At 37.5% G+C, this 26,280-nt stretch overlaps 2 protein-coding genes across 2 annotated transcripts; both read right to left on the bottom strand.

The window, feature by feature from the left end:
• Positions 1-787: 787 nt before the first annotated feature.
• LOC100242194 (phenylacetaldehyde reductase) lies at positions 788-3,102 on the bottom strand. Its single transcript, XM_002268286.5, has 6 exons — positions 2,960-3,102; positions 2,701-2,870; positions 1,964-2,155; positions 1,539-1,701; positions 1,231-1,420; positions 788-1,116 (listed from the first exon to the last, which is right to left on the bottom strand). Exons 1-6 carry the CDS (start codon positions 3,078-3,080, stop codon positions 972-974), a joined length of 981 nt encoding a protein of 326 aa, XP_002268322.1. The 5' UTR covers positions 3,081-3,102; the 3' UTR covers positions 788-971.
• Positions 3,103-6,233: 3,131 nt separating this feature from the next.
• On the bottom strand, positions 6,234-24,437 carry LOC100855389 (transcription elongation factor SPT6-like). Its single transcript, XM_019217699.2, is given in 17 exon segments — positions 6,234-7,471; positions 10,517-10,994; positions 11,479-11,688; positions 11,791-12,956; positions 13,094-13,235; positions 13,593-14,402; positions 14,487-14,597; positions 14,690-15,076; positions 15,196-15,321; positions 15,408-15,617; positions 15,712-15,970; positions 16,071-16,197; positions 16,391-16,472; positions 22,872-22,959; positions 23,055-23,163; positions 24,012-24,104; positions 24,197-24,437. Coding segments are annotated over 17 exon segments (5,409 nt in total). The 5' UTR covers positions 24,240-24,437; the 3' UTR covers positions 6,234-6,503.
• Between the last annotated feature and the right edge of the window lie 1,843 nt (positions 24,438-26,280).

Below are 26,280 nucleotides of genomic sequence, written 5' to 3'. Positions count from 1 at the left end.
AACTTTAGTGTCTGCTTCGAACCTGGAGGGTCTTTCGCAAGAAAGGGTATTATTGTCTTAAAATTTCGAGTAAGGCGACGGGCGAATGGAAGATTGACACGTAGCACCACGACCTTTGCAGTTCTTTAGCACGCTTATTTGTATTATTTTAGAAAGGTAATAAAAATCTCGGTGTATACTTTAATTTTGTTTTGTTTTGTTTTGGTACAACACATTCATTAATGGCAATTTCGTCCATTTTGGGGAGTTTATGGGTTATGTTTGATTCTCAAAAACAATTCGAGGGAGTATGAAAAGATAAAATAAAAAAAAATAAAAAATAGGTTTGAATTCAATAAATTATTTTTATAGGATTCTTTAAATTCATTTTACTTTTTTTTTTATTATATAAAAATTAAATAATTTTAAAATATATACTTTTTTATAAATTTTAATTATATTTGATTTTTTTTTTATATTTTTTTTATGATGAAATCAAATTTAAGAAAATTATATTTGATACTTTAGAACCTTTATTTTACTTAACCTCCTTTGATGTAGTTAAAATTTACGAAAATAAATATACTATAACGATTTAAAATATATTTTAAGTTAATTTTATCAAATAATCTTAATACTTAAAATAAAAATTAAGTAATAAATTATAAATCAATAAATTAATTAAATTATTAAATAATAAGAATTAAGTTTTACCAATCGAATATTAGAAAGTCACCCATGTAAACCAATGGCAACATTGGAAGCACACCATCACAAATTTTGTACTATAAATAAAGATTTTGAAAACTTATACCTTTAAATTTCAAAATTCAACCTGCCTACACATTCCTAAATAGAAAGCTTAAACTGCAAACACCAACTTCTAGTATATTGAGAGCCTCAGGCCCAATAATAATAACAAAGCTTTGGAGTACAAGAGTCCATTATTGTTCTGTGATTTATTTCCATGGCCAGCCAGTAAACACAATGATTCAGAAGCTGATGAAGTTCTTCTCCTTCAAGCTTTCCACAGTATCCTTTATGCTCACCTCCAGAGGAGTGAAGTGAATGCCCAAACTTTTTGCTTTCTCCTGGGATACCCGGAAGGTTGGAACACAAGTCTGGCCATCTTCCCATCTGCCATGTATGAAACACAAGTGGATTCATCTCGGATCTCAATATGAGAAACCAGCAAATAATGACAAAAGGAGTGAAGTAATATCTTCCTAGAGATAACTAATAGAAACTTACTTTTCAGGTATGTGTATGGCAGGGTAGAGCTTGTGCAAGATATTCAGTGTCTCAGAACGGTGTGAGACAGTCCCTACTAAACAGTATCTTCCACTAGCTTCCGGAAGTTCAAATGCTTGAATATGTGCATTGGCAACATCTCTAGCATCCACCCATGTATATGAGGTGGTTTTGGGAAATGTTTGAACTCCTGCAACAAACATATTTCAAATGATTGCATCAAGAGAGTTGAAGTATTGAGATGAAGCAAGGTTCACACTCCTTTTTCTTAATTTAAACTTCTAGTCATTTGGAGGGATGAGGAGTACCATTTAGAAGTTTCAGAATTTCCTCCACACTTAGATTAAGAGTAGGCTGTAAGAGAGGACCGAGCACCCATCCTGGATTTATCATGACCATGTCAATCCCGTTCTCCTTTGAAAACTTCCAAGCAGCCTCCTCAGCTAAGGTCTTTGAAAGCTTGTACCATAGCTATCACAAAGTTTGAATAACATTCGATTTCAGTATGCAAAGCAACCAGATCAGATGCATGCAATCAACCAAAGCAAAATCAATACAAAAACTTGCCAACGCATGCAAAGGCTTATGGATGCAAAGCGCATGCTAGAATCAAATTGATGATTTTATAGATACCCTCTCATATTTGTTGTACTTCCACTGAAGAACCAGTATAATTTTTCGTATACCATGCAAAAGAGATAGTATGTGATAAGAAATAATGTCGTATGCAAACCTTTGATTCCTTGCATAAAACTGCATCTGAAAACCAGCTCTCATCAATTATCACCTCAGGAGTCAGAGGTTTTCCATTTTGTTCCACCGCAGACATAGACGATGTTACAACCACTCTTTTGACAGATGGAACTTTTGAGCAGGACCTTAGGACATTGATAGTTCCCTTCAATGCAGGGTCAATCAGTTCTGTCTGAACACAAAAAATAAAATAGAAATTAGCTCCATACAAGTGGTCAAATAAAACAAATGAAGCTGATACAAAGCTTGTAATACAGCCAACATGAAAATCACACAAATGAGAATACACAATGAACCATGCACCCATTCTTCTGCAATCAATGTTATATCTAGGTTGGTAATAAGATTCTTTATGATTCCTTTCATATATTAGCCCACTATAGCTCGCAAGGTGTTTGGCTTCCAATTGATATGGAGCAAGGGGTTTTCCCCTACTGTTGAACACAGGATATAAGAAGAGAGAAAGTCGACAAGCAGAATAAAACAAGGAAACCCAAGAATCCAACCTCTTGAATTTTGTAGTACACAGACAAAACCCCACAAATCCAATATTGTTATGTTCTCTCAGTCTCCTATTATGTTGGTTTAGTGTAACCAGCATTCACTGCCTCTGTATCAATGGGCTTTACTCACGTAAACAAAGAAGAATCATGGGAAGTAAAGTAAGGATCCATTCCTTCTAAGCGGCGAAAATTAAATTTACAGTATAGGATGAACCTGGGGGTCAGTGACTTGCATGACAACTGGCGATGCTGTATGAAAAACGCCATCACATCCATCAACTACGGGATCAAAGGACCCTTCTTCCAATAAGTCTGCTTTGAATAAACGAAGCCTTTCCTTAGCTCCATCGAGTGAAAGCAAGTGTTCTGTCTTCTTTGGATCATCTACATCATACATATATGTAAGCACAACTGGTAAATTAAATGGAAGGATAAGTAGAAAAGGCGGTAAAAGGTTGAGATTGAGAACTGACTTGGGTCACGAACAGTTGCTCTAACAGTGTAACCACGTTGGAGCAGGAGCTTCACCAGCCATGAAGCTACAAACCCAGCAGCTCCAGTCACGCACACCACCTTTCCTTCTCCAGTACTCATCTCTCTTCAATCTCCCACTTTCACCTTCAAATCTATGTTATACACTTTTAACACTATGTGCTTGATATATATATATATATACAAGGGTTGAGAGTAACATGTATTAGAGTCCAAAACTGCGGACGTATGCAAATTCGTCAGCCTTTAGATCTTCTTGGTCACTTTCGGCTTCCGTGATCCCCTTGCTCTTTCCCTTCATTTTGATTCCACAAAGACACCCGTTTTCCTTTGATTTTGTGAGAGTCCTGGTTCTTCATTCCACGATACCATATATTAATGGGAGACGAACTCAGACGAGGATATTGGCAACGTACCAATGAAAATAAGAACACCGATCGTATGAACCAAGAACACATGGCTTATTAATGTGTGAAGTTGGGTTGGTAATTTTGTTTCAAAGATTCCGGCTTGGAAACTACTTGTTGTGTTGACATCAATATTAAATAAAATTATTAAAAATTTAATTTATCATTTTAATTACATAAAAATATCTTTTAAATAAATATATTATAATTTTTTATTATATAATATAACATACAAATCATTTTGAAAAAAAAATATTCAGAAAATAATAAATAAAATCTTTCTAATTCCCTAATTAATAATAATTTTTATATCCTATATTATATAATTTCATTCATCTTTTCATCATTTTTTTAATAGAATTAAATAAAAAATTATTAGTTGACATCAATAATAAAATTAAAAAATTAAAAAATTAAAAATACAATTAAAACTAAAATACTTAAAAATTAAATACAATTAAAACCAAAAAACTTAAAATTTAAATAATAAAATATTAACTTTTATTATATTTTCAACTCTTTCTCAAATAGGAATAACAATGGAATGAGTTTGAAATTGGTTGTCCCCGTCTCAAGCTCACCATGCTCACCATGTTTATTTAAAATAATTATCATCTCTGTCCCATTAAAAAAATTAAATGAGGCTATTAGTGTACGAGAAATTCTCATACTCACCTTGCTAGGTCCTTTTTAACTTTTTTTTTTTAATTTTTAAAATTTTTAAAAGATATTATTTTGATTTTTTAATTACATTACAATAAATAAATATATTTTATAAATAATTAAAATATTATAATTTTTATAACTTATTTATTATTATTATTATTATTATTAAAAAATAAAATAAAATTCAAATTAAAATAATTTTATATATAATCAGAGTTGGGTGGGACAAAGCAATACCCGAACATGCCTCCAACTCATATTGGGTTTTTAGAAAAATTTCAAATTCATCCTAAACCCGTTTATTTAAATTTCAAACATCATCCCATTAGGAGTGAGGTTGGATGGGTATCCGAAAAAACCTACCCTATTGTTATCCCTATTCTTGAATCTATGTTTTCTATTAGTGTGATTTAACAAAGTAAAAGTTAATATTTTATTTTTATGCTTTTAGTTTTAAAGTTTTTTTTAGCTTTAATTATATTTTAAATTTTTAATATTTCTTATTTTATTGATCTCAAATCAATTTTATCTAACTTGTAAAAAAAAGGCATGTATTTTTAAATAGATGATGATAAAAATGATTTATAAAAATTAAAATTCATTGTTTTATATATATATTTTTTTAAATTAGTGAGTGAAATTATTTTTCCCAAAAAGAAAATTGAATTTTTTATTTAAATGTTTACAAAACTAGATTGAGAATTAAACAAATTCTTTTAAAGTATTTACTAAACAAAACTATTATTGTATGAGGAATATTCAATGCATTTATCTAATTTTTCTATACATTCATCTTCTTTTCCCTTTTGTTTTCTACACTAAACTTTACACGTGAAATAACCAAACTATTTTCTTCGTCAACCTCTCTACATTAATCCATCTAAAACGCTAATCCTATTTCTTTTCCATTTTCCTTTTTTCCTTACTTTTTTTTTTTCCTTTATGTTCTTTCCTTTCCTTCATCTTTCTTCTAGAGCCAAACCCGATTTCAACATAAGTTTAGAGAAATGTATTTGGATTGGATTAGAAGATCTATGAATTCAAGCTTATATAACCCGATTTCAACATGGGTTTAGAGAAATATATTTGGGTAGAGTTGCATTTTCACCCAATAAACTTCACATTTGGACAACAATGGCAGCCTCACATTTGGACTTCCTCCTCTAATACTACTGTTAATATCCAGGAAATGCTATTCCTATGATTGAAATCTAAACTACATTAGACTTTGGTACCTTAAAATTAGAATTTCATTTCTAAATTTCAACTAAGTACAACAATGGCAGCCTCAATATTCGTAGAAAATGATGGAGAAGGTTTCAAAGTGGTCCATCATTTTCATTTTGAAAGTGGCCGAGAATTTAATTTCAATACCAAATTTTTTCCATGTCAAATCCCCACAATGTCTTCTCATTTGTGTAACTCAGGCTCAATTCCATTTCTGGGTTCATCTGGGCTTTACCATAATCAACGAACATTATGTAAGTTGAAGCAAGACCTTGCAGGCCATGAAGATCGGTTAGAACATATATGATTCCAACACCTACACTTAGAAATGAAATTATGAAGAATACACCAATTTTCATCATTTATTTGCATGGCTAGCCAGTAAATACCACATGTCAGAAACTGACAAAGTTCTTCTCCCTCAAGCTTTCCACAGTGTCCTTCAGGCTCACCTCCAGAGGAGTGAAGTTGAAGCCAAACTTTTAGCTTTCTCCTGGGAAACCATAAGGTTGGTGCATAAGGCTTGATGTCATCGAAGATACAATGTCGAAAATAGAGACACACCAACAATGATGCAAAATGGAAGTCTTCAATGGAAACACCACTGGAATAAAGGAACTACAGACGAGTACACGAGATTGAGTATGTCGTCGATGACATAATATGATACCACCATGAAAACACCCCGACAATGTGAAAGGGAAGCCTTCATGGGTAGGACAAGCGATAGGTCTCTTCTCTTTTTCAATTTTTATTTTCTTTAAAAATTGTAATTTTAAAATTTAATTATAGGGCAAGTTGGTCTAATAAAAATAAAGGACCTTCAAAAGAATTATCACATTCACCTACCCTTCCAGGTCATTTTTTACCCCCATCTACCCTAAAGGGTAATTTTCCCAAAGAAAAAATTGCAACATCCATTGGTAGAGCCAAAACAAAGAAAAAGAAAAGGGGAAGAAAAAAATTGCAACATCAATTTGGCAAAGCCACAAGTCAGTTTCGTGAAGCAAATATCTCAGGCAATGAGAGTCTGGAAAGGCGGAGCAATATTTAAGAGCTGCTTTCTGCCAAACCAATGAATTGAAATTGAAGTAACAAGATGGGCGAAGCCACTTGTAATGTCACAGCTATTAATCCTATATGTGTTTTTTCTTTCTCTCTGGCCTCTGTAAATTTACCGTATGAGAATTGCTATACATTTTTTTTTTCTTTTTCTTCTGCGAGTTCACCAACCTCCACTGCCACCACCAGACCATCCATTTCCACCACCAGAAAGGGTGGTATTACTTTTGCTAGAACCCCATCCAGTATTGGCAACCTCTGAAGCAGCATTCCCCTTCGAGCATGCCGCATCCCAGGCAACATCTCCGTCAGCATTGCTTTTATTCTCCCTACCACCACTTCCACTTACACTTCCAACCCAACCGCCTTTACCTACTCCACCACCACCACCACCACCACCACCACCAGTCCCATCTTCATGACTATTGCTGTTACTGTTGCTGACCCCTTCCCAATTAGCACCACCGTTGCCCCAAGTACAAGGACCACTACTCCCAGCCTCCCCGGAACCACTCCCATTGCCTCCACTAGCCTTGTCATTCCCCCAACCATCAGTGCTTCCTCCACCACCCTCATTATTGTCACTTGCTTTACTCCTACCCCAGCTGCCCCAACCATCAGACGAAGCTGCTCTACTGGGTGGGTTTTGGACCTTGAAACCTGGCAAGTTGCCCCATCCATCACTATCCCAACTTTTATCCTCAACATTCAGCACTGACCCCCGCTCTGAACCTGCACCATACCCAAATTCTTTTTGGTCCTTGGCATTGTAAGAACCATGGCCACGGCCACAGCCACGTCCAGGCCCATGACCATTGCTTCCACACCCTTGACTACCACTACCTCTCCCATTTCCCCTGGCACCACCCCAATTGCTACCCCTTGCAGTACCTCCCCTGCTGCTGCCACCCCAATGATGAGTACTCCTACCATGACCCCAATTTCCAACCCCAGAAGAGCCCCAACTTTTGGTCCTCCCACCACCACCCAAATTTTCAACCCCGGCTCTACCACTGCTGCTGCCCCACCCAGCAGGGGGAACTTCTCTGCCAGGTGAATTCAGGACTTCAGCACCAGGAAAACTGCTCCACCCATCACCACTGTCGCCACGACTTCTATTTTCATTTCCTCCTGTACAACCATAAAAGGCAGGGGAAAGTATAAGTTAATGCAAACAGCCCATGAAATGGAAGGAAATTTGATAACCCAACAACTGTGACCTAGAATTCAGTAGTGACTGTCTAACTACAAAACCTTTCAACCTGCTTAAAGGCTCAAAATGGTATACACATTTCCAAGCATGTGACAGTTCATCCACACGTCTATAATATTTAAAATCTGTTTTATTTTCAAAATAAAGATAATAAAAGCCATCCATTTTTCACAAAGATACTCTCCATGTTCAACACATAAAAAATACCCCACAATAACTTGGCTGACAAAGCTTGCATTCCATCCTTTAGAACCTGAAAAACACTCTTCTAAATGTATAAAAATATGAAATGCACCAAACTCATTAAAATTCCATTGCTAAACAACAGGTGGATCACAAGCCTGTTTGGTGGTTTTATGAGATTGAATGGCTTAAGTTTCAAATGGCTCCAAATGTTAGCCTCACAATATATGCACATCATCCATATGGAGCTCAACTTAAAATTGAGACTTAAGCTTCATGCATAAACCATGAAATGATCCATGTGACAACTAGAACCAAAAAACAAAAAACAAAAAACAAAATTTTAAAAATTTGTGCAAGTAAAAATGTTTCAATTAAATTTTAATTAAAAACAGTTTTCAAGTACATCAATGTGAAACTTTTTTTTTAAAAAAAAAAAAAAAAAAAGAAATATATCCAAACATGCACTTAATTAATTAGATTCATTATGGGGATTCTAGTTACAATAGTTTGTGCTTTCTTTTACAAAACAAATTTTACAGACTTCAAAAGATAAGATATCAACTTGTTTTTAATTCATTAGTCTCTCTAAATTCCACTCAGTTAATAATTTGAATAAGAGAACATTCATGCGATAGATTGTTAATAACCATTAACAACCTGATACGTATATAAATCAATGGATAGATATTTGCTTGCTCGAGTCTAAATTTATTTTTCTATATTATTTATATCTTCTTTTCCATATATAGCTATATTATAGTTCAATTATGGTATTCTTTACTTATGATGGATTAGTAAGTACCTTATCATTATATTATATTTGGACATGGATAGGGAAGAATACAATTGGCATCAATTTGAGAAAATAACAGAAGAATAGTAGAGAACATGGTAATCTAAAATGATATAGGTAGAAAGGTATTGATAGATAGTTTAAAGTCAAAATATTGTAGTTGACATAAAATATTGATAATGAAGAATGTATTGAAGTTTCTGAAACATAGTTACCAATATAGCATCTCTATCAAATAGAAAGAACAAAACAAAAACAAGAGAGAGAGAAAGATATAGAACATGGAGATCTGCATGATACTTCCAAAAGTGGTAAAACTCACAAAAGCTAAAATACTGTAATTGAAACAAAATCAAATTAAAAAAAAAATGTAGATGTATATAAGAAAAGCATATAATGTTTAGGACCTAGAAAGTGTGCACATTATACAGAACAACAATACCAATTTATTCAATGACATTCATGCTCTAATCTAAACATCCAGAGTCTGTTTTTATCATTTTGGTGGTGATGAACCAATGTAAACCTCCAATTATAAATATGGTAACATCAAAATGTAGTCAACAAATAAAACCACAAAATGCTTAGTATAACACCAATTAAAAATTTTCTTTTTCAATTAGAAAAAAAGCCTGTAATGTTCTATACTTTTTTTATATAAATATAAAAAAAACACACTCCAGTATTTCACATTGTTTTATATGAAGTAAAGATGACATATATGAAGTCATCCACAATGACAATTGCACAAGTTCATAATGTTGTTTGACAATAATTTACATGAATCTACACTTAAAATATTTTATTATGAGTTCATTAAAATGCATGTATTAAAAAGAGAAAAAAGCCAACAATGCATGGATTATTCATATCATTATTCAACAACAAAAAAAGCAATAATAATAAAGAAAAATCATGCCTTCTGATTATAGGTTCCTATAAAATCCCACTAGAACTTGGAATTACATTTTGGCATTTCATTAACGTAGATTTTGATAATGTTTAGCCTAGGACAACAAAATTTTTAGCCTGCCACACAAGACAATTTTTTTGAGTTTTTTGATATACTAACTGATTGTTTGGACACAACACAGATTCCTAGGAGATCAAGTTTTTAGCCTAGACCAAACACATTCTCTGAGTTTTAAGATGCTAATTGATTCTAAGGTATCTGCTGTAATAGTGAACTCCTTGAACTCTACAGGTTCTAGGTTTGTAAAATAACATCTCTTTCTGACAACCACAAATTTATAATGTGAGAATTTCAACTATCTCAAGACATTCTATATCTGAAAACCTATTCTCCTTTTTTTATCTTACTAATAACAGCCTACAAAGAAATTCTAGCTGCAAAATTCAACAGAAAGGTTCTAGAAAAATAAAATAAGGAACATTATTCCACTCATATTCTTTTTAAATCTAAACAAAACAGCAATCTTTATGCAATTGTTTTTTAAATAAGAATTTATAACACTGCTTATTGATAATGTGGGTCCCTGGCATGATTAATTTACATAATTTTTAGGACATTTTTACTTCAAATATGAAATTGTCGGAAGAATGTGTGCACAGGTTCTAAACACACTCCAACACTGGTTATACCCTCTAAACTATTGACTCCACAAGGAGAAGCAGTTCCCTTTTCCAGTCCTAAACCACATCCACTACCATTCCCATCACTGCATCCACTTCAACAACTATTTGCATTTTGTGCCACTAAGAATGAACTGTATATGGAAAGGCCATTACATCAATTTGTAGAAACCAATATGAAAGGATGCTCCTTGTATTGCCTTTGGTTTTACCTTTTCAATTTAAATATTTATGCTAGACCAGAAAACAAACTTCCACGACTGAGTTTGGTGTATGATCAAGTCAGTCTAGTAACAATCATAACACCATTCTTCATGTCCTTTCATGATATGCAAATTTAGGAAATTGTAAAAGAATAAATAAATTAAATAAGAACTAATTAGTAGCTTGCCTCTAGAACTAGGTGTACAAGTTTTATCTCTGCTTGAGTTGAATTGGCCTCTCCAACCACCAGTGTTGCTTTCCCAACCACCGCCTGTAGGTGCCCCAACTGCAGGACTTCTCATTGGTACCATGGCAGCAACTGATTGAATTGACAGTGCTTTTTCTGGCCATGGATCATTAATGTGTTTCTGGAAATATGCCACAAGCCGGTCAATGTTATCAAAAGTATGCTTCCGAAACTTGAAGCCCTTGGGATATAAACCAATGTACTCATGGTGTGGATTTGTATTTCTAATATAACTCAGAATAAATGCACCAGGATGCTCATGACAAATGCCAAAACAGTAAACTATCCTCATTGGATAATCTGATTTCTCTGCTCTTAAGAGATCATCAACTTCTGCTTTTTTGCCCCTCCTGAACTTTCGGTAATTAAGCATAGCTTTCAGGTGAGTTACCAATGGGTCAACATATCGATCCATAACCTATTTTCAACACCAAAAGAAATCAATTAATGTACTTAGTGCTCCAAAGGCTAGAAAGCAAAACAAATGATTGCATACCCATCCACAATATGCACACAGGCTGTACACTAACCGATAAAATTAGAAACTCAAATGGGTTAACATACGTCAACTATATACTTCTTGAATTTCATGCATGACTTCAACACATTCATCTTTTGCTTCAAAATTCTAACTAATCTGATTTCCCTAAATAATTATCCAAGTTGCTGAGTTAAAAAATTTTAACTGTAGAATGCCTCTTTACTATCACCTTTAAGAAGGAAGCTCCAGGAAGTCAGGTCTAAGTACCAATTTGGGATCTAGATTCAAATTAATTACATTTTCACAGAATATTTTTCCTTTTTGTAGATAGTTTTGTTATAGCAGTAACATGCGTGAAGCAAAAGGACAGTGCATGAAACAAGCAAATAAACCTTTCAAAATCCCTGTATAGAGCACCCACCTCATCTAAATCCTCAAAATTTTCATCCCCTATTTTTAACGTCTTTCCAAGATGAAGCAAACTCATGGCATCCTTCTGATCCTTCCCACCTTCAGTTATTTCTTTGTGAGCATAAACTCCATCATAGATCTTAATAGTTAAAGACAAATAAGATGAGCCTCTTGAACTTGGATGAAAAGTACTTTCACCCACAGCTTTATCTGATAGATACTGTTCAACAAAGTATAGATGAACACTATTTCAAATCAGTTAACTACTACAGTGAACTAAAGAAGTTTAACAAACTGAGATAGTGCATCACAGATAACACACCTCCATTGCTTCTTCAAATGTAATATTTTGAAAACGCGGATGAACAATCATCCTCGGTTTGACATGCTTCTTTGCAAGCTCCTTCTGGGCTTTCTCCTGCTCTTTTGATAAACTACTCTGATCTTCACAGTAGTAGGGGTCAACACTACGGGGATTTTGATCTTTGCTGCTCCTTGACTGAATTTCTTTGCAAGTTAGAACCACACGGTGTCTGTTCTTTTCAATCTGTTTAATCTTGCAGATGAGGATTTCACCAACTTGTAGCTTTGTTGTCAAGTCAATCTCATCCCTTTCATCTGAAAAACCATCCTTGAAAAGTATCCCATCTAATCCAGAGTCAAGCACACAGAACACTCGTTCAGATTGGATTGAGCGAACTGTTGCCTGAACAATCTTCCCTTCAGCAAGTGTATCACCATTTTCACCTGTTATCATAAGGAACTCCTCATCCTCGCTTGGTTCTTCATAAGGACTTCTCCAGTCTCGAAATCCATGAAGCAACTCCATTTTTATATCATAAAGTGTCTCTCTTTTATTTTTTCCATGTTTTATTTCATAATCTTTGGCATATTCAAAGATTTTGAGATCTTCTAGATATTTTGGATGGTTTCTAACATATCCTATTGCCATCTCTAGCACCACATCATCAATTTCATCATTTTCAAAACATTTATAAACATCCTTAGCCAAAATCTTTGCAAGATTATAAGACTCTGGGTGAATTCTTGTATCATCCAAAAGATCCATGTTGCTGCTAGCAGATGCCATCCCACAGCAACGTACACGCAAGAAACCAACAGCACTTCTAAACACACTCATTGTTCCAAGCCCATGTTCAATCAGTTTCTTTCGACATGTAACTGCTCCAATTCTAATTAATGCCCTCTGTAAATGACCAGCCTTACTAGGTCCAAGCCCAGAAACAAATTGTAAAGGAGCAAAAAGCCAATCATGAGCAGCAGCCAAATTTATGTCAATACCCACCTGATTGGTGACATCCACCATCATCTGTTCAACCATCTCATACTTCTCATCAGGTGTAAGGAGGTAGCCCAGGGAGCCAAGCTTCCAAGATAATATCTCTTTCCCCGGCCCACACAGTGTAGCAATCATAGCCAGTGGATTTTGCAAAAAACGACCAAGAGCCACAGCTCGCTTGACAATGCCTACAAACATAAAACACAAAATGCAATGTTAATGATAACTATAAATCAAATTTATAATTGGATACATACAGTGCTGATAGAGACAGAAATATAAACACTTAAGACAGAGAAAAAGAGAGATGGAGAAATGAAGTTACCCAGTTGCCCAGGAAGCTGGTCTGAAGAAATCCGTGAATGTTCATATATACGAGGCAGGGATTCATCCCCATAAACAATTCTGATCCCATCCATCTTTTGACTAACATCTCTAGGATTTTCCTCCATCATCTTAAATATAATCTGATTGGGAGAATAAAAATTACCATGATATCCATCACAAAATTTTCATGATGATCTTATAACATATTAACCCTTCCATTTGAATTAAAAATTTAAAATAAAAATAAATCTCAAAAACCTAAACTTAATTAAGATAATAAGAATGATTTTCAGGTTCGACTACACTAACAATAATCCAGGAAAATATTAAGATCTAGAACATAGTACTCATGTAATAAATAGAAATCTATATTTGCACATTTATCTCCGGTGTTCAAATAAAACACATGCTTGTCTTTTCACAACATTAGATGAGTAACTGAAGACCGTTGATCAACAAATTAAATGCACCCCAACTGAAGTAAACAAAAAACCAACCAGGTTACACGGTTATAAATTTTATAGCTCATAGATCTCTTCCTTCAACCGCCGACAAGCCAAGTTCACAGCTCCAAGAACAACTACATGGGGTTGGTGTTCAGTCATGAACTCACGGACACGTTCCTGATCAATTTTCTTCTGCTTCTGTTGCTTCTGATTGTTCCGGGACCATATGATAAGGGAGCTGGCGTGCAATACATCCATCACTTCTCCCAATGAGTCCAACATCACAAAAGTGGTTGCCGGATTTCCAGGATCCCAACAACAAGCCATGACCCTTGGTGCAGTTTCTTCATCTAGTTCATCATCATTTTCTTTGTGCTGATATGGTGCCACTGAGGCCCTGTTCCACAACTGTTTCCCATATTCCTCAAGCAGCCAGGCTTTTGCTTTGGCAGTCAAGAAGACTCGAGCTTGTTTCTCCATGTAAGGAAGAAGAAAATTTGAAAATGCATCCTGCAAGATTAATTTGCGCTGTTCATTCCAGAGTCGAGCTGATATACTAACACCATCACTGAGATAACAATCATTAGATTCACTTGTCAGCTTGTTAAGGGTACTCTCTGGCAACTTTATAGTAACTTCAAGGAGTTTCTCTTCTTCAGCCCTCTGAATTAGAAGCCACTGAGCATCCTTGAATTGAGAAAGAGGCTTGCCATGTAGCCACTTAAACCCTGAAAATTCATGGGAAGGATCTATTACCATGTTTCCTTTGGGGGTGGGTCTAGTTGAGACTACAGCTTCCTCCATAAAAATACTTCGAACATGTTTCCTGAAACATGGTTCAGAACTGATCTCCACCGCAGCCTAAAGCAAGAATAGGATTATGAACAATGATAAACCAGACCAATAAGGATATTGTGATTAACTACAAACATCAAATCCACATACCATGTGCCTAGCACCTTTAAGCACAGCTTGTGGAGTTTCAAACACTGGACCTGTGAAAGTTGAAGCAATCTCCTCAGGAGATTCCTTTAAATCCTCCAAATCCTCCCTTCTCTATAGTAGCATAAAACTGAATTTATATGCCTTTGCTCAAAAACATAATGTAGATATATAAATAAAATGAGTTTAGACTAAAGATAACTTACCACATTAACCAGAGTAACTTGCAAACCAAATTGCTCAGAATTACACCCAAACTTGGCTGCAACTTCCCACAGGCCAGCGTTACTGCATACCTTGTAGTGTGACTTCCTCTTGGGCCTCTTAAACTGCCCTTGAGAAACATTTACTTCATCCAGGGGAAAGTGCAGATTAAACTTCAAGTTAACATCATCGACCTCTATTTCTGATTCAGCATTTTTGAGAGAGTTGGAAATTGATTTGAACAGCTCCTTATTCAAATTGAGTCTTGCTTCATCATGCATTTTCAACAATTCTTCTTCATAGCGCTTATTGTAGTACAACTGAAGAGCATTTTTCCTCTTACGAAGAAGCAACCACTTTCTATCCAAATCCTTGATGACCCAAAGTATCTGCACCACATGCAATTAATAATAGTAAGCCAGTCCAAGAATTTGTAGTTCTCATTTTCTACAACTTCATCCATTGTGCGAAATAAGCGAGAAGAAGTAAAAGAAAGAAAAATCACCACCTTGTTCCTCTTAAGCCTAGTCGTTCTCTTAGTCTCATCCTCATCTTCATTTTCTGCCACATCTTGCTCTGGATCTTTCAATAGACTGAGACAAAGCTCCTTCCGATACATTGCAATAAAAGGAATCTAAAAAGGATGATAAAAGTTCAGACAACAATGTACTGTTAAATTTAGAAGGTGAACTTTGGATCTGCAAATCCACTCAAACTCACATCATGCTTCTCCACATGATGCAACTTCAAGAATCTTTCAATGTCTTGCTCAACTTTTTTGAACAGATCAGGACCTTCATCATTTCCTTCAATAACCTTCATCTTGCAGAACCATGTTATTTTTGTGGTAAGTTGACTAAGTATCCAAGAAGTTTCCTCTTTTATACTCATGATATCTACTGGAGCAGGTCCAGTGCTTTCCTCAGATATCTATAAAGAATAATTGAAGGCATTTAATTCAATTATGAGACTTTGATGGCACAAACTTTACATCAATCAAGCCACAAAGGTGAAAAAAATTGACCTGTATCCTCTCAGGCATGTCAATATTTCTTATAAGATCATCCTTCTCGGTCAAATACTTCTCTGTGAGGATGAATGGCTCATATACATTATTCAGACTCCCCTCCATTTGCCTACCAGAGTTATCAAATTGGTCAATCCTAGCTAGACTTTTCTTGCGACGATTAAGGTATTCATTAGGGTCACCAAATATGTCATGTGCTTCCTCTACTGTAGATGATGACACTCCATATTCTTGCCTTGACTTCCTTTTCAACTTCCTTGGTATTGAAAGGAAGAAAAAAAAAGTCATGAAGGAACAAATCACCATAAAACATCCAAAAAAAAGATCAAAGATCAATTAATTAATAATCAATATACCTCACCGGACAACCATCTGTTTCTTCTGCATCTACAATAAAACCATCCATTTCATCGTCTCCAACAACATCCTCATCATCGTATTTTGATTTTGCCTCGTCATCATCAATGTCGTCAAGAAGTAATCCTATGAATATAGAATGTGCTTTACAATTGCATAATTTTATTTAGAACAATATGAGGTAATCCTATCATATTTCCTAGATTTCTCAAGTTTCAATTACAACAAAAATAATTAAAAGAAATGTTAACAACCAAAGAGATCATCACACCATGAAAATTTCGAACAACTATATAAAACTCAACAGTAATATTATTACCATCTTCGTCAAAAAAATCAGAGTGTACTCTCGGATCAGTATCTTTCCCAGCCTTCTTAAGCCGCTTAAATTTTTTGGTTCCCTAAAAACAGGATAAATAAATAAACCCATAATCAAGAAGCCAATATACGGACAAAAAACACCTTATTAATTTTTTTTTTTTTGATAAGTAAAACAAAATATATTAATGACGGGGCAAAGAGTTACAAGTATACAGGGGGTATACAAAGCAACAAACCCCTCAACAAGCCAAAAAAACAGCAAGCCTCACCATCCCTTAGTTGGACGCCAACCATTCTAGGAACCCTATAAGGGACATACGCTCCTTACCAATATACAATCTAGCCCAGCTCCACAAACTACACACAAAAGAATTCTTAAGCTTTTGGATATTTAACTCTCCTCCCCTAAAAGCTAACCTATTTCTTTCCTTCCAAACCGTCCAAAAAATACACAACGGAATGGATTTCCATATCTTTTTCCTTTTCTTTCCCACAAAAGGGCCCCTCCAGCTAGTTAAAACATCCTTTACAGTTTCTGGAAAAACCCACTGCACACCTGATAACCCAAGAACAATATCCCACAAAACTCTGACTACTATACAATGAATAAGAATGTGATTTACAGTTTCTTCTTCACAACCACATAGAAAACAGCAATTAGGAAGCTGCCATCCTCTTTTCTGAAGTCTATCAAGAGTGAGCACCCTCCCCCAAGTAGCCTCCCAAGCGTAGAATGCAACCTTGGTTGGAACTGAATCCACCCAAATGCATCTAGAAGGAAAGCCAATATCATTTGGTCTGGTCACCAATCTATAGGCTTCTTTCACCCTAAATTTACCATTCCTTCCTCCCTTCCAACGAACTGAATCTTCCTCCATAGAAGGCTTGTAGTCCCTCAAGACATGCAATAAGTTCCCTATCATCTCCAGCTCCCAATCATTAAAGTCCCTCAAAAATCTTAGATTCCACCCCCCTTGGCCAAAATTCTGATCCCACATCTCCTCCACAGTCGCATTCCTATGCGAAGCCATAGCATATAGGTGGGGGAAACTTTGGGACAGCCTTGTTTCCTCACACCAAACATCAGTCCAAAAGTTGATTTTGTTTCCTTTCCCAACTATGAACCCCATGTTATCCCAGCACCAATCAGATTCCTTCCATATTTCCTTCCAAACCCCCACTCCAATAGTCCCATAAGCCTTCTTTGCTCTCCATCCATGACCCTCTTGTCCATATTTCGCTATTTTCACTTGCTTCCATAGAACATCTCTATCAATAGCAAATCTCCAGACCCATTTACCAAGCAAAGCTTTGTTCAGGAGCACCAGCTTCCTTAAGCCTAGTCCTCCCTTGCTTTTATCCCCACAAATCGCCTCCCACTTGATTAGATGAGCTTTCTTTTCCTCACTTCCCCCTCCCCATAGGAAATCTCTTTGAACTTTATCTAATCTCCTAGCCACTGACTTAGGCATTCGAAACAAAGACATATGATAGATTGGCATGCTAGCCAAAACGCTTCTTATAAGAGTGATTCTCCCCCCTTTTGAAATATATTGACGTTTCCACCGCGCTAGTCTCCTTCTCACTTTCTCGTCCACCCCATCCCAAACTGAGGAGGCTTTATGCGGAGCCCCTAAAGGCAATCCCAAGTAATGAGACGGAAGAGATCCCACCTTACATCCTAATTCCACTGCCATCTCCTCAATCTCCTCCACCACACCAACTGGGATGATTTCACTTTTGTCCAAATTGATCCTTAGTCCTGAGGCTGCTTCGAACCACAAGAGAATCCAACTCAAGTGTGTTAGGTGCTCTTTGTTAGCCTCACAGAACACAATTGTATCATCAGCAAAGAAAAGATGGGAGATTTTTAGATTGTGCCTCCTATCACCCTTGATGCTGCACCCTAAAAGGTAGCCCCCCGCAACCGCCCTTCTAATTAGGGCATCTAGCACTTCCATTCCCAAGACGAAGAGGTAAGGAGACAATGGATCCCCTTGACGAAGCCCTTTAGAACTCGGGAAGAAGCCAGCTGAGACCCCATTAACAAGAACTGAGAACTTGGCTGTAGAGATACAACTCCACATCCACCCCAACCACCTAGGACCAAAACCCATTTTGTGAAGAGTCTTCAGCAAAAACTTCCAATTAATGCTGGCATACGCTTTCTCAATATCCAACTTGCAAATGAGCCCTTTCTCTTTTCTTTTCTGCCATGAGTCTATCACCTCATTTGCAATAAGAGAAGCATCAAGGATTTGCCTTCCCATCACAAATGCATTCTGAGTAGGGGCTACCACTTTGTTTAACACTCTCTTGAGTCTATTAGCTAACACTTTAGCCATCAATTTGTATAGCCCCCCCCAGGAGGCTAATGGGTCTAAAGTCTCCCAAGTCATCTGCTCCCCCTTTCTTAGGAATTAGAACCAGGAAAGTGTTATTGAGGCTTTTGAGAAAGGATCCTTGCTCATGAAACTCCTTAAACATCTCCAAGATCTCCTCTTTCACAAAATCCCAAGAACTTTGCCAAAACGCCATAGTAAAGCCATCCGGCCCAGGGGCTTTATCCCCACTCATCTCCATTAAAGCAGAATGGATCTCATTTTCAGAGAATGGAATCTCAAGACTCTCTGCTTCTTGCTGGCTAATCCGATCTAATTGGATCCCCTCAATATCCGTCTTCCACCCCACGTCTTCTGAGAGCCTCTGATGAAAAGCATTTGCAATCCCCTCCCTTACTTCCTGATCCTCTTCCAACCAAACCCCATCAATTTTTACTTTATCCAATGTATTGTTGTTACGGTGGGCATTCGCCATTCGATGAAAGAATCCCGTATTCTTGTCCCCTTCCTTAAGCCACACCTCCCTTGAGAGTTGTCTCCAATGACTTTCTTCCAACAAGACCCATTTTTTATAGCTTTCCTTTGCTTCCTTTTTTAATTCTGTCTCTTCCAAGGACAAGCTTCTTTCACTTTCCACACCATCCCAATAGTCCACTTGCTGCAAGGCTGCTCTTTTGTTACCTTCCAGATTACCAAAGACCTCTCTATTCCAAACTTTCAGTTTCTGTTTAAGCTCCTTCGTCTTTGCTGCCAATCTGTAGCTGGCTGTGCCCCTGACCTCAATTTCCCTCCACCAACTCCGGACAAGGTCTAGAAAGCCCTCAACTTTTAACCACATATTTTCGAACCTGAAGGGAGAAGGACCTCTCCTTAGCCCACCTCCTTCTAGCAGAATAGGAAAATGGTCCGAAACAGGACGAGGCAGCCTCCTTTGAATCACCCCACTGAATTTGTCTAGCCAGCTAGGAGACACCAAGAACCTGTCCAACCTTGCCCAGGACTGGTTGTTCAGGCCCCCACTCCAAGTAAACACTCCCCCTTGCATGGGGAGGTCTACCAGCCCTAAATCATCAATGATATGAGCAAACCTCCTCATGTTCGGAGTTATCCTTCCTTGGCGGCTTCTTTCCCCTTGATAAAGGGTACTGTTAAAGTCACCTCCTAGACACCAAGGCTCGTCCCAGATTCCTCTTACAGCCCCAAGCTCTTCCCACAGTCCCTCTCTTGCCTCTTTGGTGAAAGGACCATAGACTCCCGTAAACACCCAAACAGCCCCATCCTCCACATTCTTGAATCTACACGACAGTGAGTACTGTCCTTCCTCCCAGTCCACAACTTCCATCGATCTTTTATCCCAGCAAATCAACAGACCTCTCGCTGCCCCATCCGCATCCAAAGCCCTCCAATCTAAGAATCTGCCCAAGCCTAAACTTCTCACCACCCCCTCTAACATTGGCTGAATCTTTGTCTCCTGAATACACAGTAAATCAACTTTTTGATTCCTTATAAAAGTCTTGATGATTTTCCTCTTGGCCCTGTCATTAGCCCCCCTCACATTCCAACTTAATAGCTTCAGCTTCATTAATCTACTGCAAGTTGATCCCCTTTGCCCTGTAGAAGGCTTCTTTGCTTACCCCCCTTCTCATAATTAACTGAGCACTCCAGTCTCTTCAATTCCCTCTCAAATTTTAACTTCTCCATCAATTCTTTGCTATGAATTTTCTCCCGTCTCTTCCTTATTTTGACCAAGAAATTCAAAATTTTCTTTTCCAACCCTTCTGTCGAAAAGGCCAAAAAATGACTAAACTTGGCCAAGCTGCTTTCTTCCCATCTATCCTCTTTCTCACTTCTGGCTTCTTGAAATTCTGTCCTCTCTGTGTTCCACTCCACCCCCCTAACCAAATTTGGGTCCTTATTGAATTCTACCATATCCCAACATCCCTTATCATCCATTCCGGGACCAACATCATTACTTTCCTTTAGGACCCCAGAATGATCGAAAGACTCCCCCACCGGAGTCCGATCAAAAGAATACAAGATGAGATGAGAAGACCCGTAACCCCTTTCCCTCTCTATCCTTAGACCAGAATCATACCTCATGGCCTCCTCTGCCAACGCCTTGTCTGTTGCTGAAGGTATGACTTTCTCCCTTGACGTCCTTGCTTCCTCTGACTCCCATATGACTAGGTGTTCCCCCTCTAAGGAGCTCCCGTTGCTAGCAATTTTGCAGTCCAGAAGCCTTCTTTTCTCTAGGGATTTTTTACCTTTGTTTCGGGCTGTGGGTTGAGTTAAACTGACCTCTTCCAATACAGCCTCTGGGCCACTCCCAAACTGAGCCCATCTTTTAGGCTGGCTAAATTCTGGTCCAATAGGAATGGACATCCTCTCAATTAATAACGGGCCCCTCTCTGCATTCGGCCCACCTGAGCCCTTCTCTATTGCCTCTAGTCTTGTCTCCTGGGCCTGATCTCCTTTTGATAACCAGCCCACGTTACTCTCCTGCCAGCCCATCCTTTTTTCTGTATTTAACAAACCCGTGGGCCGTTCAAAGAGGGCCTTGGGCTTAACTAAAGTGGCTTCATTTATCACACAGCCTACCCCCTCACCAGCCCAATTCTTGGATGGCCCAGCCTGTAGCCCCGCCCCCTCTTCCATCACGCCCTTTAGTTTTAGGCCCGAAAGATCCGGCCCACAGACCCTATCCCCCATGGGCCCTGACTGATGAGCCCAATCCTCTGTCCCCTCCCAGCCCATATCCCTCGCCTGTCTCCCTGTCCCCTCCTCTGACGGTACCAGTGCCTCGGTCCTTTCACCGACTGATTCCATCTCCACACGCGAGCCGGCGCGTGAGCTACTGTCGTCCCTGACCTCCCCCCATCTTCGGTTATCAACCCTTAGCTTCTTGACTGTCGGCCTGATCTCCCACCAAAGGGCAAGGGTGAAGACTTCCTCCTCGATCCCAATCTCCAGCGTGCTCGGTTTGTCACCGCCGGCCGACCTAACCAGAATCCAAGCCCATTGAAGCTCTTCCAGCTTCTTCGTCTTCGAATCGATGTCGATGAAGCCTCCACATTCCTCCCCCACCCTTCTCAGCACAGTCGGATTCCACAATAGCACTGGTAGCCCAAAAATTCTAACCCAAATCTCATTGTTTTCTTCCTTCTCCTCTCTGCATCCATCCCATGGACTCCATTTCTCGAACCCCAGCCTTATCGCTCCCATCCTTTTTTCACCTGATAGGGAAGCCCGTTTAGCTTCTTCCAAGTGTTCAAACTCCAACAAGACTCTGCTATCTTCCAATTTTGCCACACCTAGGCTCCCTTTCAGACCCCAAGAACTCGCCAGAAATCTCCCCAATTTTTCCAAGTCTTCTTCATCCCCAAACCTAGGGTTCCAACTCCCGACAACACAATGCTCCAGTTTTTCCAAATTACTTTGTATTTCCTTTCTCCCTACCTTCACTTGAACCGTGCTTATAACTCTGCACATCGGTTTTTTCACCACTTCCGCAAAAGATCTCTTCAGATCCATGTTTTCCCCTAACTTTTCACCTTGCATTTGGTTCTTTCTGTCGATTGACATGCGTAGGACCTGTAGATTTTCCATTATTGAAGACCATCCCATTTTTTCTCCTCTACCTTTTGGGATGAAGATTCGGTATTGTTTTCGTTCCAAATCCGTTACCCCTAGCCTGAGAAAACATCCCGCTTTATTTACGCTTCGCAGCAGCAAGAAGGATCTCCCCTGTTCCTTCCACTCCTTCACCCACCGGTCTTCCTTCTCCTCCCTTATGCAGTGATTTAGGCCCTCCATTAGGAACCCTAAGCTCGCCAAACCCATTCTGACCCAAGACGAGACTCCCCCTTTGCTTTCCTCTATAACTATTTGGGGTTTTCCTCTTCTCTCTAAAAGCTCCAGCTCAAACATCTTAGATTCGACTGCGAACCCCCTTCGCCTCCTTCGCTTCCCCTCTTTATCTTCATCCCCCTCGCCGTCGTAGTCTCGCCATTTTCCATCCTCGCGAGCTCGCCCGCTGCCTTGTACCCTCTCTCTCTCTCGCTCTCTCTCACCCATTTTTTAAGCAATTATAAGAGATAAAAAAAACACCTTATTAATGAAGGGGCAATAAAAACTCACAGCCTTTGGCCTACGAATGCCCAAGACATTATTGTCTTCAAGTAATACATAATCATCTTCGTCGAGAACAAAATTCTTTTCCAAATCTCTAAAATGACAAACAAAAGAAGAAAGAAAAGCATACATTGAAAAGGGCAAGAATGCATACAAGGCAAACCACATTACAAGGTGGATAATAACTACATTTTCTTCTTTTTTTTCTTCTTTTGCCTTGGTTCATCTGGGTCGCCATCTTCCTGTTCATCCTCATTTACTATAAACCCATCATCCTCATACTCATCTTGACCTTCCTCTGCTCAATTCCAACAACTCATTTCAACAGCATTAATTGCAATCATTTATTGTCATTATTAAACCAGTAACAATCTTAATCACAATAATACAATGACATTTTGTGTAATTTTCTACAAAATTAAAAGCAATTTTTATGCGGGAATTTAGGAAAATAACTACCCTGCTCAATAGCACTTTGAGCAATACAGGCAAATATCCCTAACTTCAACAAAATTAAAGCATAATAAAGAAGAAATTTCACAAGCATCTTCGAAATAAATTAGTTTCTTATTAATTTCCATTTTTGAAATAAATTATTTTCCTATTAATTTCCATGTAGTAAAGGTTAAGCAATAAAATCACAATCTCTCAATATTATCTTATGTCAATCGAAACAGAATGGAAGCTAAAAATGGAAACATTATCATCATCTCAATATCTCGCGATTTTTTTCAAAATGCCACGAGATAGAACAGCATCCCAAAATATCGCTGTAACAAGCCATTTCTACAGAGAATGCTCTCTTTCTCTGTTCTGCGTGAAACCGACGGCCGTTTACACCGGAACTTCGAAACGTCAGGCGGAAACTCGCGGGGGCGGTACGGACGAAAAAGCAAGAAGATGAACAATAAAGAATAGCGAAAACACAGCAGAGAAATGGAGATATTCACTGGTTGTGTACGGAGCAAGGGAAAAAAAAGGAAAAACCCTAACAAGGCCCTCCTGCTCACGTGTCTGTACGGAAAGCCAATTGCACTCTGCACAGGCTTGAACGCCAAAGAGAAAGAACTGCAAAAAGAAGGAAAAAAGACGCAAGAGGACCGAACCATAAACCCTAACCCGAAAGGCATTGCCCTAACCAATCACCTTCTTCATCGTCTTCTTCTTCGTTCACGTCGGAATCGGAATCGGCCACTTCCACTTCCATGCTCTCATCCTCATCCTCCATTCCACCGGCTACTGCAAATCAAAAGGGAAAAGTATCAAGGAGTCAAACCACAAACGAAGAAAAAAAGCCACACACAGAAGCAGAAAAAAACTAACGGCATTACCGCCTTTTCCTTCGTCGTCGTATAAAACTCTCCTGTTACGCATGCTCCCTCCACCGCCACAAAACCCAAAACCTAAAACCCAGACGGATTTCAGTATCTCTCTGTGTATACAACACAGTACGGGATTGTGGAAAGGAAGCTCAGAGGCTTGGCCGTTGGCGCCTCCGAAGATTCTCGAAGAGTGGAGAGTCCACGCCACGATAGTAACTTTAGTGTCTGCTTCGAACCTGGAGGGTCTTTCGCAAGAAAGGGTATTATTGTCTTAAAATTTCGAGTAAGGCGACGGGCGAATGGAAGATTGACACGTAGCACCACGACCTTTGCAGTTCTTTAGCACGCTTATTTATATTATTTTAGAAAGGTAATAAAAATCTCGGTGTATACTTTAATTTTGTTTTGTTTTGGTAATTTCGTCCATTTTGGGGAGTTTATAAGTTATGTTCGATTCTCGGAAAATTTGATAGAAAATATGAGAAAAAAAAAATAAAAAGATAAAATAGAAAAAAATAAAAAATAGGTTTGAATTCAAGAAATTATTTTTATACGGTTGTTTAAACTCATTTTACTTATTTTCTTCTATTATATAAAAATTAAATAATTTAAAAATATATAATTTTAAAAACAAAATTAATTATATTTTATTTTCTTTTATTTTTTTAATGATGAAATCAAATATAAGAAAATTATATTTGACACTCTAGAACCTCTATTGTTACTTGACCTTCTTTGACGTAGTTAAGATTTATGGAAATAAATATATTAATGTGATAATTTAAAATAAATTTTCAGTTAATTTTATCAAACAATCTTAATACTTAGATGGTATTTGTTTTTTTACTTAATTCTAAATAGAACCTTAATACTTAATAGTGTTAAATATTAAGTTGTTTGTTTTTGTAGTATTTTATTTCTATTAAGTATTAAAGGGTAAAAAAAAAACTAATATGTTATTTTTTCTATTTAAAAAAAACTATATATTTTGGCTTTTAACCTAAATTCTGAAAACAAATTGCTTTCAGCAAAAAGTTTAAAAAACAAACATCATCTTAGAGTAAGAATTAAGTAACAAATTATAAACCAATATCTTAAGTATAATTTAATTTAAAATCAAATTAAGTTTTACCAGTTTTCGAATATTAGGAAATCACCTATTGCAAGGAATTGAGAAAGACCACACGGCCAGCCACCAAGGTTACTTCACAAACCAATGGCAACATTGGAAGCACACCATCAAAATTTGTACTATAAATAAAGATTTTGAAAACTTATACCTTTAAATTTCAAAATTCAACCTGCCTACACATTCCTAAATAGAAAGCTTAAACTGCAAACACCAACTTCTAGTATATTGAGAGCCTCAGGCCCAATAATAATAACAAAGCTTTGGAGTACAAGAGTCCATTATTGTTCTGTGATTTATTGTCATGGCCAGCCAGTAAACACAAAGAAGAAAATATGATTGAGAAGAAAAGTATATTTCATCATAATTCATTGGTGCAGAGTACATCAGTATATAAAGGAATTACAAGGATCACATATTACAATCGTAATCACACTAAATCAGCCTAAATATATTCTTGCCAAATATACACCAGTACCTAAATATATTCTTGCCAAATATACACCAGTACCTAAATAAGGCAACGACTCACATAGTTCTCCAATACTCCCCCTCAAGCTGGCGCCAATGGATCAATGGAGCCAAGCTTGAACATAAGGCGATGAAAAACAGTAGAAGAAAGAACTTTAGTGAAGGCATCTGCAAGCTGATCACTGGATCTGATATAGTGTGTTTGGATCACCTTGGACTGAACTTGTTGCCGAATGAAGTGACAATCTACTTCAATATGTTTTGTTCTTTCATGAAAAACAGGATTGGCGGCGATGTGCATAGCTGCTTGATTGTCGCAGAACAATTTCATCGGACTAGTAGGAGAAAATCCAAGATCTGTCAGCAGGTTTTTAAGCCACACCATCTCACATGATGCTGCCGCCATTGCACGGTATTCAGCTTCAGCACTTGAACGTGCTACAACAGGTTGCTTTTTACTTTTCCAAGACACCAGATTCCCTCCAACAAACAT

This window comes from Vitis vinifera, chromosome 13 (assembly GCF_030704535.1).
Source record: "Vitis vinifera cultivar Pinot Noir 40024 chromosome 13, ASM3070453v1".
Classification (NCBI taxonomy): domain Eukaryota; kingdom Viridiplantae; phylum Streptophyta; class Magnoliopsida; order Vitales; family Vitaceae; genus Vitis; species Vitis vinifera.
The sequence above is the reverse complement of the archived record's forward strand: the minus strand, read 5'-3'. Positions and strand labels throughout refer to the sequence as shown.